The following is a 13,016-nucleotide window of genomic DNA, read 5'->3' on the forward strand; positions in this document are numbered from 1 at the left end:
ATCAAAACGATAATCAATGCTTTGTTGTCTGAAAAATAACTGAAAGAAAACGACCACCTTAGAGCATTTCGCTTTGTAGGATGTAAAAATAGAAAAGTTCACGTAAGTTTGCCTAAGGAGCAGTGTACTCGATATCCAACTGTGAATTTCGAGATAGCGTAGTTCATAATTGTTCTAATTTCACAGTAATTGGTTGAGGTAAATAGTCAGAGCAGGTTCGCACAAAAATGGCGGTTAGATTACCGGTACTATCTTTTTAAATTCACCAAAATATATAGATGGAAAATAACGTGTATTTTTTGTATTAATGATACACAACAAAGCCAGCTCTAATTTATAATCTTAAAGACGTCTTATCTATATGGCAAGATAGAAAAAACAACAGCAATAGAAAATCTAATGGTGTTTAAGATTGTCAAAGTTGATATCCTGAAATGCTGTAAATTCTATAGTTTCTACGTTTATTATAATTTATCCTGGCAAGCATTTTTATAGTACTTGCATAAGACAAAAAGAACGAGAAATAAGTGGGATTATTTCGTGTGCACTTTATTTCAAATTTGCCTTACTATTCCTTTCATTCTCCAAAACAGTTTTTTTAGAATGCAGGTTTTTTTGTAGCTACGGATCTAAATTTCACACAATTCGGTGACAATTGTACCCGATAAATCTGTTCTTTTTAATTATTATTATATAGGTTTTTGTATAGCAAATATTTAAAAAAATAATAAATCTCAATAAATCTGTTTTTTTATTATCATATAGATTTTACATGTCAAATATAAAAAATATTATTCAAACTCATTTGTTCATCTCTGTCAGGTAGCATTCAAACACTTGAAAGACAAACGTAAACATTGCAAAACGTAAAGAAAAGAAAAGCATTAAAAATATAAAGAATGCAAGAAAAGAATTCCGAACTTAGTGTGTCCGCGTGCATTTCTCCTTACACCCAGACGCCATCTCGTAGTTCGCATTCTATCCAGTAAGCGTTTTGCAACACAGATCCATTTACCCGTTACCTCCCGCCAGAAAGACTCACACTCCCACGTTGATTGGCTCGGAAAGGGGTTCCCTTTTCCACAGAATTAAGAGAGGGAGAACTGCCAAAATCGTCTCTATCATTGTCGGTGCGCCGCCGCCGTCGTCGTTTTTATCCATGCCCTGCTTTAGTCGGATCTTAGCTTCTGTCGCTAGAACCTGCCGTTGACCAATCATTCAAAAGCATTAAACGCCTGTGTTTTTGTCTATCAATCGCTGTAGGCTCGCTCTCCGTGTAATTCCATAGTGGATGTATGTTGATAAAGGCGCTACACCTCCGCCGTTACCATCGCTACCTCTAGCCAAACACGAGTCCACCCTCTCTTACCCTACTCTTGCGGGCTAGCAGACGATGCACTAATAAAGGCGCAACAGCAATACAGAGAGACATAGACGGACGCCATCTAGAAACCCAAGAAGCACAACACTACCCAACCAGTTCTTCCACGACTAATGTTCTCACAATATCAATAGCAGCAGCAGAAGCAACACCAACATGAAAAGCAGTAGTAGCCTGCCCGTACATATCACCGGTTCTTACCTTCTAGGCGTGCGTACTGTCCATAAATGCTACAGCGATGTGTCTGCGCATTTAAGAGTTGAACATTAAGAATGGAGCAGAGTCGTTCTGTTCGCTGTCATCGCTGTTGTTGTTAATCTAGGCTGAGAGCCGAGTCGCTCATGGCAGCAGAAGTTTCCGACAAATAGAACAGTTAGTAGCGGTGCCAGCAGCAGTAACAGCCGGATAGAAGGCTCGCTCACTCTATTCGCTGCTGTTTCTCGCAATCGTCGTTGACGAGAGCCGGCCACAGCGGAGTGAGCTGAACGACCACAGCGGCTGTGATTGGAGCAGTAGAAGTCAATACGGAGACGGCTGTAGTGGTAAGGCAGAGTCGTGCAAATGATAGCGGTGAGCTGGTGAGCTTGCCTGCCAGTCTGTGATTGCCTGTTGTCCTATCTATTTGTTTGTCCTAGTCGCCTGCTACTGCGGGTGGACAAACAATCCAGTCAGTCAGACAGACAGACAGAGAGAACAATCCATTGACCCAACCCTTCTTTGTGGGGGTACTCGCGGCTGGGTCGCCGACTAAGCGATATATGTCGGTGAGCAGCGCTGAGCTGCTCTGCGTTCGACCAGGGGCAGTATCAGCTTCCGAATTAGATATAGCAGCACCATCACAAGACAAAAGTATATGCGTGCACGAAAAGGAAGAGTCGCCGCTATTAAAACAGCGACAGCAGTGCTTAAGATCGAGTGAACATACAAGGGAATCACGTTGCGTACCGGACCTCTGTGTGTTTCTGAGTGAGTGAGCGTGCGTGTGTGTGTGTTGAGTGTGTTTTGTCGTCGATGTCACTGTTTTAATTGTCTCACGGTAGATTGAATCGGATAATGGTTCCGCCGCTAGCGTCGCTGACGACAACATGACTAATGGTGGCAACTGTCGTTTGCTCCGTGTGGCAGCACCGTTTATGTGACGGTGCGAAGGTGACGGTGAACGCGTCGCAGATGGATCCTCGAATCACCCCTTCCCACTGGCATCATAACAAGACCTACTATTCGAGAAATACTCTACACTAATACTGTCGCTGCAAGTGTATCAGGCGCTACCGCTCCAAGGACAACCCGTTTCACACTGTAGCTTGTCAAGGCGACGACACTCGTAGCGCACATAGGAGACCAAAACCTAAACTAATAGCAAAATTTGAACTAGTTTATTTGCCATTGTAGCTATCCGAACAACAGAATCTGGTGGGGCGTGCTATTTCGGCTACATCTACTCCTACTAGCTCGGAACGTGTGCGACTGTTGTTGTCATTGCGGGTCGCTGTGGGTATTATCACTGTTTATGCGCGTGCGTTTGAGTTGTTGTGTTGCCTTCGTAGCCGATTGGTCGACTAATCGGTTTACCAAACGGCCTGCCTTGCCTTTGCCGTCCTTACGTTCGTTGTTGTCTGTACAGATCTGACGTTATCGACATCTTCGGGCGAATGCTGACGAACGGAGACGTTGTGAGTAGCAACGACATCAATAATAGGATCGGCTAAGGATCAAAAAGACAGCCAGCTGACTCAGACACAACATATTCACGTCGTTAATAACAACATTACAGTTGTACGCAGCAAATATAGAAGAACGGCATTAACACAACGCTACCGCCCACACAGTAGAGAAGAACTAATCGAAGCACAATGTATGTGTCTATTCAGTGGCGATAAGGCCAGCAACAGAGAAGTTAGTAGAATTCTTTGCAGCTACATCAACTTCTACGGCGAGATCAACTGGTTTTAATGGACCTGGCCAACATCACCGAAATTCGAACTTACTCTCGCTAATAACAGAAGAGGACGGCCAGCTGAATCCGATACGCCGAGATTTACGAAAAACTGTTTAATAGAATCAAGTGTGTTGCGTACCGTAATTGTCAAGGAAGTGTTCAAGGCGCCAGGAAGTCGACAGGTAGATCGTGATAGAGACGTGAGAAAGGGAACAAAACAGTACGAACAATGCGCGTCTATACGACAAAGTCGCGCATTGTCGTTGGCTTGTAGTCACTGTGCTACACATAATACAGATTAGATAGAGAGAAAGACGGTTCTAGCTGTTATGCGTATTATGAAATGTTCTTTGGTGACATCGCATTCGTAGAAGCATCTGTGTCGATGGTGTCTATGCTCACTTAGTGGATACGTTTGTGTCTAAAGGCGTGCACCTGTTCAGTGCCGATTTGCACTGGGTTGCGGCAGACGCGGAAAATCAACTCAACGCACCCTTCGATTCCTGTTACATTCATGGTGATACTTGCGTATTGATATCAATGCTGTTTAGTATCCTTTAGTGGTGCGCGAAATCGGTGGGCCACGTTCAGAGGGCTTCCGTAGCAGTTTATCGAGGAGGTCGGCGTCTGCCGATTGTTGGTGCCAGCAGCAACCTTATTGACCAAGCTGAGCGATCTGTGGCCAAAAAAACGACGAGGAAACCAATATCAAGCAGCCAGCGAGCAGGCCGAGCTACCGACCAACCACTATCAGGCCATAGACAACCGTCCTGGTCAAACTGGCGATCGGAGGAGCAGCTATAGCAGTCACAGATAGTCAACCATCAGCTAATCAAAAGATGAAGGCCGGTTTATTGGGAGCATAATTTCTGTATCCTATTACTTTATAGTAAAAGCGTGAAGAAATAAGTTGATTATAATGATGGACCCTACCTATCAAAGCGGACTTGGCACTGACAAATCATAAACGCTGTTACACTTAGAACACATCGTGAGATTAAGAAGATCGTCGAGCATCTCGTGTATCCGTATAGGCCACCTGGGATAAAGTCACCTTGCAGTTGGACTCTGTAACGGCAATAAATCAAGAGCTGGGACATGTAAATTGTCTTTACCCCCTCGAAGTCCCGCGAGAAATCACAACAAAACATGGCGATTAGAGGAACTAAGCAAGAGGCGCGTACACTTCTGCTATTGTGGCTACAACGAGAAAAATAGCAACAATTTCCTCTACAGCAAAGCGATTACGAAGTGCAGAAGATACAGCGTTATCTCCCGCCTCAATGTCTCCCCTTATCCGTTGTCTACAAAAAAATATTCTGATACATTGCCTACTCGGTTGCGCATACGTCAGTGAAACTGCTTATTGTATGCGCACGTTCGAACACCATAAGCCACCGTCACACGTCCGCATCCCAGACGTTGTGTTTGTTCTTTCAATAGTAGCGTGAACCTCTACGAAAATCACACATGCTGAGACTCACGGACGAGTTGTAAATGTTTCACGTTTTCACGTCATTTCCGTCGATGCGCGTGTCTTCATAGTCCTCGTACAGCGGTATAATTGTGCGCATACAATCAGACAGTACAAGAAAACAAGAGAAACGAAGGCCAACAGCATTGACTATATAAGCAATATATAAAGCAGTAACCAGGATCTATGTAACTGAAGTCGCAAGCAAACGTTGTTCAGAGTGCCATCACTACAGTGTGCAATACAGCGTCATGGCGTGTCGCGTCCCTTGTTTGGGTCTTACGTGCGTCTGTAGATGTCTGTGTTCAAATCGCTGCATGGCAGGATTACAGGTAGAAGAAGTTCTTGGCGGTAACTAATGGTAAAGGGAACAACGCTAGGATTTAACGTACACCGTTGGTGAATCCTTCGAACGACAGACATTGACAAGAAAGAGAAGATAAATAAGAAGACAGTCGGCAGAGACGAAAATTGTGACATAGACAGCAAAGAGCATTGTCACTCTAGAAGCAAGCTGCTTTTTGCACAACGGCTGCCGTGCGTCCATATATCTGCAAGTGGTTGGTAGTAAGGGGTCGCGTGAAGTTGTACTACATTACAAGCTAATGAAGTGTGAGAGTTAGCGAGGTGCTGATTATTCAAGGGGTCAGCCTGGCGATCGGAAAAAGCGGAAACAATTGATGGTTGGACAGACAAACAAGGGATGTTGGGGGCAGAATACGAGTTGTCCAATATACATCCTAACTCGTTGGCATATCCCAGCGAGAAATCTCTCCACGAAGAATTCAAGCGCGACCAGGCTTTAGCGCTTTCCGTATAAAAGGCAGCGTGGGTCTAATATAGATACTTATGAACGTTCTGTATGTGTATGAGTCATAACTTCGTTAAATCGAGCGTTGTCGGCACTAAAGAAGAAGGAACTGTTGCTGCAAGATTGGTCCAACGGCGGATTCATCGAAAATTCGTCAAATCAGAAATGCGTACGCCGTCTCATACTATCATTTTTCTCAACAGCAAGAACTGCTTCTGCCGTCTGGACTCATAGCAAGAATCATCGCTTCGTCAACGTTCTGCCGGTCCTTGCGTCCCGAGCGTCAGTTACTGAGTCAGTCAATCAGTTAGTTTGCCGATCCGCCTGACTATATCACTACACAATATTCGTAAGTCGAGTAGAAGGGTGTAAATGGCTACCATTAGTAGCTATGGAGTTGTAGCAAGGATAAAGGCTCAGTCGAACCTCGGTTCAGTTCAAAGGCTGTTGTGTAATTGCATTATCACTACCATCAGTGGCCTCAGCTATACGGATGAAACTAACAAGGACGTGCACGAACAAACAACAAAAAATGACTTCGAACCACGAATCACTAAGAAAGACATTGACGACGATAACCAAACAAGAGAGTAGGCAAGGCATGCTATCAGCAAAGCGGACAACAACAACAACAGCCACCAATGTTAAATGCGTGCGTGTCAACCAGCGGTGATTACGTTAATAATAGGGTAATAGTATTGAGCTGAATTAACTAACTGACCAGATCGTTGTTAAATTAATAACCAGTAACTATAAATAGGCTGGGTTAATTGCTACAGCGACTACCGCGCATATACGCCGGTATACCAATGCAGCGTCAACGTCAATCATCACGATCTATACGACTTTGTCAGCATCTCGCGCAGAGAACTTTATCTCTAGTGCACGACACTTTATTTGCAGTGTCTGTATCTTTACTGGTATCAAATGTTGTTGTTACAGCATTACCGCAGCGGCGTCTAGTAGGTCAGGTTCATCTCACTCAATAATAGTATGTTTGTTGTCACTTTGTGATTATACGATTTCTAGCTGACGCGGGCATGCTATGGGCTTGTACACCTGTTAAAGAAGTGGTTTATGACTGACAACAAGGCAACGTGCATGGACCGTCTGTGAATGGAGATAATGGAAGAGGAAAAAGCTCGTTTGTTGGTTTGAGTGAAAAATGCTATGACGAAAATGACTTATTATTGAAGCTATCCAAAGCTATCGAAGAAACTGGAGGAACAGCGCAGTCGTTCAAAAATCAGAAAAAAAAAACAAGGTTTATACAAGTAATCATATCAATAATATGAATAACAATAACAGTACTCAAAAAGAGTAATGGCAATCCAATAATTATTATTGCATTGTGAATACAATCTGGGCCCTTGAAATGTTTTTTTACCGCTGCAAACGCCTGAGCTATCGAACAGATCATTGAAAGCTGTTGCATTGAAATTATTGTTGGCTTAACACTTATTGCTCGACGTGTAGATAGTTGTTGGTCTACTGGACAATATAGAAGATCGGAGATGATTATTAGCGTACCGAGCATTCGACAGTGTCAACTCAATCTGGAAGTGGCCGAGTTATAATTGGTATCAAGTGGACAAGGCTAAGAAGTCTCTAAGGGACGGTTCGCTTTCATTTGCCTAGTTGCCTTCAGCGGGCCATCGGTATTATCAGTATTGTCGTTCCGTGCCTATTACAAATGTCACACAATCATCTAAGTACACTCTCGCTGATTTAGTTCTGTGGCCGACACTCAGAAGAACGAGGCAGCATTATATTGTCACCTTTCTCGTGCGACTCTTTCATTTTGCCTATGTGTTCCCGCAGCAGCTAACAAATATAATACAAATACTTGCCAGGCACCATACTTCCGTCCGGAGTGCGTACCTGATCACAAGAAGCGCAGAGGTAGGGAAAAAAGAGAAAAAGCGTGAGAGAACTCAGAGATTCGTGCAACAAAAGCGGAAACAATCGAATGAGAATCACCTTTTGGTTGCGCCACGTCAGTTAGCCTTGACGCCAGTCGTTAAGGGTCGTGCTTATCGCATCGAGGGAAGCGCTGGTGCAACTGCTGACTACTTCATCTTCATCGTGTGTGTTTGGTTGTCATCGACTGCTACAGTGGTTTGCCTCAAAGCGGACGATAGCAGAAGAAAGCCAGCAAGCTAGAGTCTGCTACAGATGCAGTCTATTTGTGTCACACTCGATGTTTATGTCTTGAAGTAGTAAATTATATCTGACGCGTTTTCTTCGTTAGGAAGTTCGTTAAACGGAAGGTGAAAAATCAGAACTGATTGCTTCGCTTGCGTTAAACTTGTATGCATTACATCTTTATTTGTGTCTCTGTATGGATTGTCACGATTACAGTTCCAGCTAATACTCTATATGTCAAACCTGTTTCTCCATTTTATGTCAAGCTCTAGAGCGTGTATGTTGGCTTTATATCATCGTGGCGTTTCAATATTTAGTTCGCTTTTAATAGTCGATGCGATAGATGATCAAGCCATATCGCTCGTTTCGGTTGCTAACGTTTTTCCGTTGCCATAATAACCGAAACGTTTCGCCTTTCGCACACATCAAAGGAGTGGCCGTTACTTGTACCGGAAGAGTTTCGTTGTGAATACCGTTACATATTGTTCTCTGTTGACATCAACAGTATTCGATCGTTGCTCATCATTACCAGCAACTCCTTCCCATTGTTATACTTCCTGTTCTTCATCAACAACTTGGTGTACGGTAAACTCCATTACCGTGGCACACATTGCTGGGGCTAATCACGTTCGCGGGTTGTGTCGCCGTTGACACGACCGTTCATCCATCCGTCCATTATTGTTGTTGTTGGTGGTGATTACTGCGGGTGGCGTTCCTCGGTGGTCAATCTGAATGCGCCGAAGTACGGGGTGCAGTAGTCTGGAGAGCGCTGAGGAGGAGTTGGGAGAGCGACTCGCTGATCCAGTCACTACCGTTTATCATTATCATCTGCAACATCAACTCAATCACCCACATCATCAGAATCACCAGCCAAACAACAATCACCACTTATACCAACAGCCGAACAGTCAATCGCAGCTTTACAGCAACAGCAATAGTTCTACTGTGACAAGTTCACCCATCGGTGGCACGCCACCCTCGGATCTACTTGCAACAACCACATTCCGAGAATCGGTCGAAGGTTCAAAAAGCCCTGGCCAGGATTACTATGACAGAAAATCCGATACTGACGTTGACCAAGTGGACCACTTGACTAGTGGTAGAATAAACTTCGGACTCCCTTACACGGGCGGAAGAAGCGGAAACCTACGAACTACGAGAACAGCATCGATAGAAACAACAACAACAACAACAACAACAACAACAACAACAACAACAATTTCCACAGCAGCTGTACTGGCCGAGATACCATCATCAACAATTAACAGCTCTGGCGTCCTTGATAAAAATTCATTATTATATTCAAACATCACGCAATACGTCACAGAAAACTCCGAGGACTTGGACGAAGAATTTCGTCATCATCATAACAATAATCAGTACGAGCCAAATGTTTCTCAACGAACTATAGCGGCCAGACAACAACAACAGCAACAACAATACGCTGAGCATCTAAATGTGCAACAAAAAATTCTACCGGAGTTAAACATAACAATTACAGAAGCAGCAGCAAATCGGCAAACGCCCAACAATCGCCTATTCAGTAGTAATAAATTGTTGCTGCAAGAACAAAACGCCATTGATTTCCCTTGGAAGCCAACTCGTCACAGTATTTTTTCACGTAAATCAGATCATCAAAACTACGCTGGTGCTACGGGCAGCAGCTGTGATAATATTGCGTCAAGTGGCCAACAGCAAAAACAACAACCGAAGCAAAAATTGCGCGATAAGGCTCTGCAACAAAGTATTGCTGCTCTTGTTGACGATCGTTTGACTGGAAGTCATCAATTGTGTCAACAAGATATCAATCCTTCGAGTGCTTTCAAAACGACGGATACAACAGCTAGTACGGATCTTGCGACGGCCAGCAAAACAACAAGTGCTATGGAGCAACTAAAGGTATTGAAAATTCACAAAAGTTCAACGTTTAGTAACTTTGGATCAGCATCGAAACTCTCGAGTTGGTTAAGTGCACAATTTGGATCGGAGAGTCGGAGTAATCGGAGTAAAGTGAAGAACTCTAAAAGTCTAAGTGAGTACATTGTTATTATTGTTTCTTTTTATCTTGCATATAAGAGTAAATTTAGGATGTCAATGAAGAAAGAAAAACGAATGTTTGCGCACGCATTCGAATGTATATTAGTTTGTATAGAGAGAGAGCAATAGAGAACAATGTTCATGCTGATTTGATTGACTACGTTTGTCTGAAGTAAGTAGTGATTGCTAAAACATAAGGAATTTTTTCGGAAGGAATAATTAAACTTCTCTACACATAGCAATTATATTTTGAACAATCTTTTTCCTTTATTATCTTTATATCGAATACCAATCATGACCAATCTTTTGGCTGGGTCACCGCACATTCGAAATGACTTCCACAATGTGGCGTCTACTATATTGTAGAAATATTGAAGCTTATCATAACTCAATAATTGTTCCATATTTTCTTTGGGTGAACGTTATTTTCTACTACGAATTTTTTTCTGGAAAACTATTTTTTCATTCGTCGTTCAATTCATTCATTGATAGACCGGTACGTGGCATTTTCTCTAAGGCTTTGCAGATTAGATTTTTGTTAGCATTGCATTTTCAGTGTACGTATGTTCTCAAGGGGCATCAAGCATTGTGCCCCGATTTACTCATTTCGATACCTTCCATTTACAACACCGCCACCACTGACAATGCTGCTATGCAAAATCGTCACCCGTTCTCAGATGCGGCAGGTCACCTCGCCTGAGGTGGCTGGTCTGAAATTGATATTCTTTCAAATATTTTGTTTTGCCGAACTCGACTGAGAAAATGCAGCTAAACAGCAAACACATGCAACTCGTCCTCAGGCGCCAGAGTTACCAACCGGGGCACACCAGCATGGTTTACCGACTTCCCGAATAAGATGTAGCTCATTATTATTTGTATGCGTGTCTACCCATGGCCCTGGCTTCGACCTCGCGAATGACCGCCACGTCTGTTAGCCTCTGCTAATCTTTGTTGTTACTTATATAAATATAAATGTATCTCTGGAAAGGGCCGATAACTCGTTCGCCGAACAGCTGAAACAAATGTAAATATTCTATGAAGTCGAAAACTTTAACTAGAGATGCTTCTTACAAAAAGAACTACGTCTAACTCTAGCGTGTCGCGGTACTCGTGCCGGTCGGTCATCGATCAGCGGTCATCTGCGGTATTCTAACCATGCTAGAGCTGGCCAATGCAACATAACGCTACAGGATTACACTACTATTGGTATGACGGGTTTCGACAATTCGTAAATGCTGAAGAAATCCGTTTGTTCATTATGTGTGCTGCTAAACCTCGATTTGTGTGATAGCCATATTAGTAAGTGTTAGGTATGTTTTAAGTGTCAGGGATAGCAGTATAAGTGGACAACATTCCCAGCAAATTGAACCGTATCGGCAAAGCTTCTATTGCTACCGCTATTGCTGCTACGAGAAACTATTTTCGTGTCAGCGTATATATACGGGTGTTTGTGTGTGTATAGTAACGAAAAGGGGGGCTTTGGAACCTTAACAACAAAGTACATGCCACATCATACCATTGTTTTCATCACGCTTATGACTGCACCGAACATGATGAAACAACGAATACGAGAACGAAGACGCGCCACCGTATCGTGATTACTGTTGTTCGCACCTATTCTGTTACCTCTATAATTAGCCACATGCCGTCGTAAGTGTTCCTATCGTATCTAAAATGTATAGACCAGACTAATATCAAAACCGATAACCTTCACAACCATACCATATGACTTACCCCAAATTACAATATGACGATCCATCGTTATATCGAAATGTTACTGTACACGGTGTCTAATGCCAGAGTACAGGGTGCTCACTCGATCTACAGGTTCAACGGATACAAGTTCTCTCTTTCTCTTTTATAAACGACCACTTACGCTCTGTATTACCGTACACAAATTCACATCTCCGAACTGGCTAAGCATTGCTACAACACATGTTTCGCTTCCGTGTCGATTTCGATGCGTGCTGATGTAGATATTAGGAGAAAAATTGCATGACGTGTTACAAGAATGGACCTCAGTCGTTATACATATATTTGTCTGTACGTATGAGTTGCTATGTATAACAATATATATTGCCCAAAATGAGGTTGAGGTAGCTATGCACGCTGATCGCAGGTGGATGGTAACGGACATCGACAGGTAGTTCGGTCGTCCAGTCAGCCGATCTGTAGCTTCAAAAGAACGCATAGATGAAGGGCGTGAATTATTTGATCTACTCCCTTCTCTTAAGTTGATGTAGAGTGAGGGCCGCGAAAACTTGCGAATATTTGACGAGGTAGTTGTTTGGTTACTTCGTTAATGACAGCCAGCAGTATGCTGTATGAGTTCGTCGTTCTTCAGATGCTTAGTCAGGGGAGAAACTCTTGCACAGTAATAAACATGAATGCGTGTGTTTGTGCATATGTGCCTTTGCCGTGTCCGATTTAAAGTGAAGATTCGTATGAGAAGGCGTTAGAGCGAAGTGCGGAGGGCTTCGTAGCATTTGAGAAGTAAGACGACAGAAACGGGGTTATAGTTTTGTGACAGTGAAAATGGGAGTTGGCCCTATGTATAGCGAAGATGACGAGACACTCTGAACAGAAGTCATCTATTTTACGGCAGCACGGTAATACTTTGTGGTAGGTTAACTCTGTATTCGGCCTCGCGGGTTCCAGCATCAGTCGTCGCTTATGTCCCACTTGCTCCACTAGAGAGGGTGGTGATTCTAGAGGTCTGTAAGACATCCTGCAGTCTTTATCCACCCGCTGTTCCATGAGAAATCTTTTGAAGGCCTCCTGTCCCGTCACTTGTAACAGAGAAATCGCTTAGAGAGGGGCCGGTTTTAACAGAGTACACTTTTTCTTTTATTTAGGTTAAGTAGGGACTGGATTACAGGTAAATCTAAATACATGATGCACAAGAACTGATTATGACGCCGTTAATCTTACTCTGCTTGCGTCGACAAAATGAGAGGTAATGAGTAGGACAGCTCCTATATGGCGGGAGCGTACAACAGAAATAACCGTACGATATGGAATGGCGAAACGGACCAAACTTACTATTCGCCAGACTCCGTTCTGCTAAACGCGGTTTTGTGTAGCCATCGAAGTAGAAAGTGAGCCAATGGTATCCGATAAATTCCTTTTATCGAAAACCTTTTCGTCTTTACGAACATGTATATTACACGTATACAGTGTACTTTCACCACTTTTATAAACTATATTTATATGTTAAGCGTCATTTATA

The 13,016-nt window shown here is 43.2% G+C and overlaps 1 protein-coding gene and 1 long non-coding RNA gene across 2 annotated transcripts in view; one reads left to right on the forward strand and one right to left on the reverse strand.

The window, feature by feature from the left end:
- Positions 1-528: 528 nt before the first annotated feature.
- On the reverse strand, positions 529-3,531 carry LOC111266058 (uncharacterized). Its single transcript, XR_002683840.2, has 2 exons — positions 1,583-3,531; positions 529-1,200 (listed from the first exon to the last, which is right to left on the reverse strand). It is a non-coding gene; the product is annotated as an uncharacterized LOC111266058 (long non-coding RNA).
- Positions 3,532-3,720: 189 nt separating this feature from the next.
- The window catches only part of LOC111266054 (cyclin-dependent kinase 5 homolog), a 58,024-nt gene continuing 48,728 nt past the window's right edge, over positions 3,721-13,016 (forward strand). The window contains exons 1-2 of the mRNA XM_022843189.2: positions 3,721-6,257; positions 6,635-9,782. Of these exons, the coding sequence (XP_022698924.1) occupies positions 8,483-9,782 (1,300 nt within the window). The 5' untranslated portion in view covers positions 3,721-6,257; positions 6,635-8,482. The remainder of the gene's footprint in view (positions 6,258-6,634; positions 9,783-13,016) is intronic.

The sequence above is a fragment of the Varroa jacobsoni genome, unplaced genomic scaffold, assembly GCF_002532875.2.
Source record: "Varroa jacobsoni isolate VJ856 unplaced genomic scaffold, vjacob_1.0 scaffold_1047, whole genome shotgun sequence".
Taxonomy (NCBI): domain Eukaryota; kingdom Metazoa; phylum Arthropoda; class Arachnida; order Mesostigmata; family Varroidae; genus Varroa; species Varroa jacobsoni.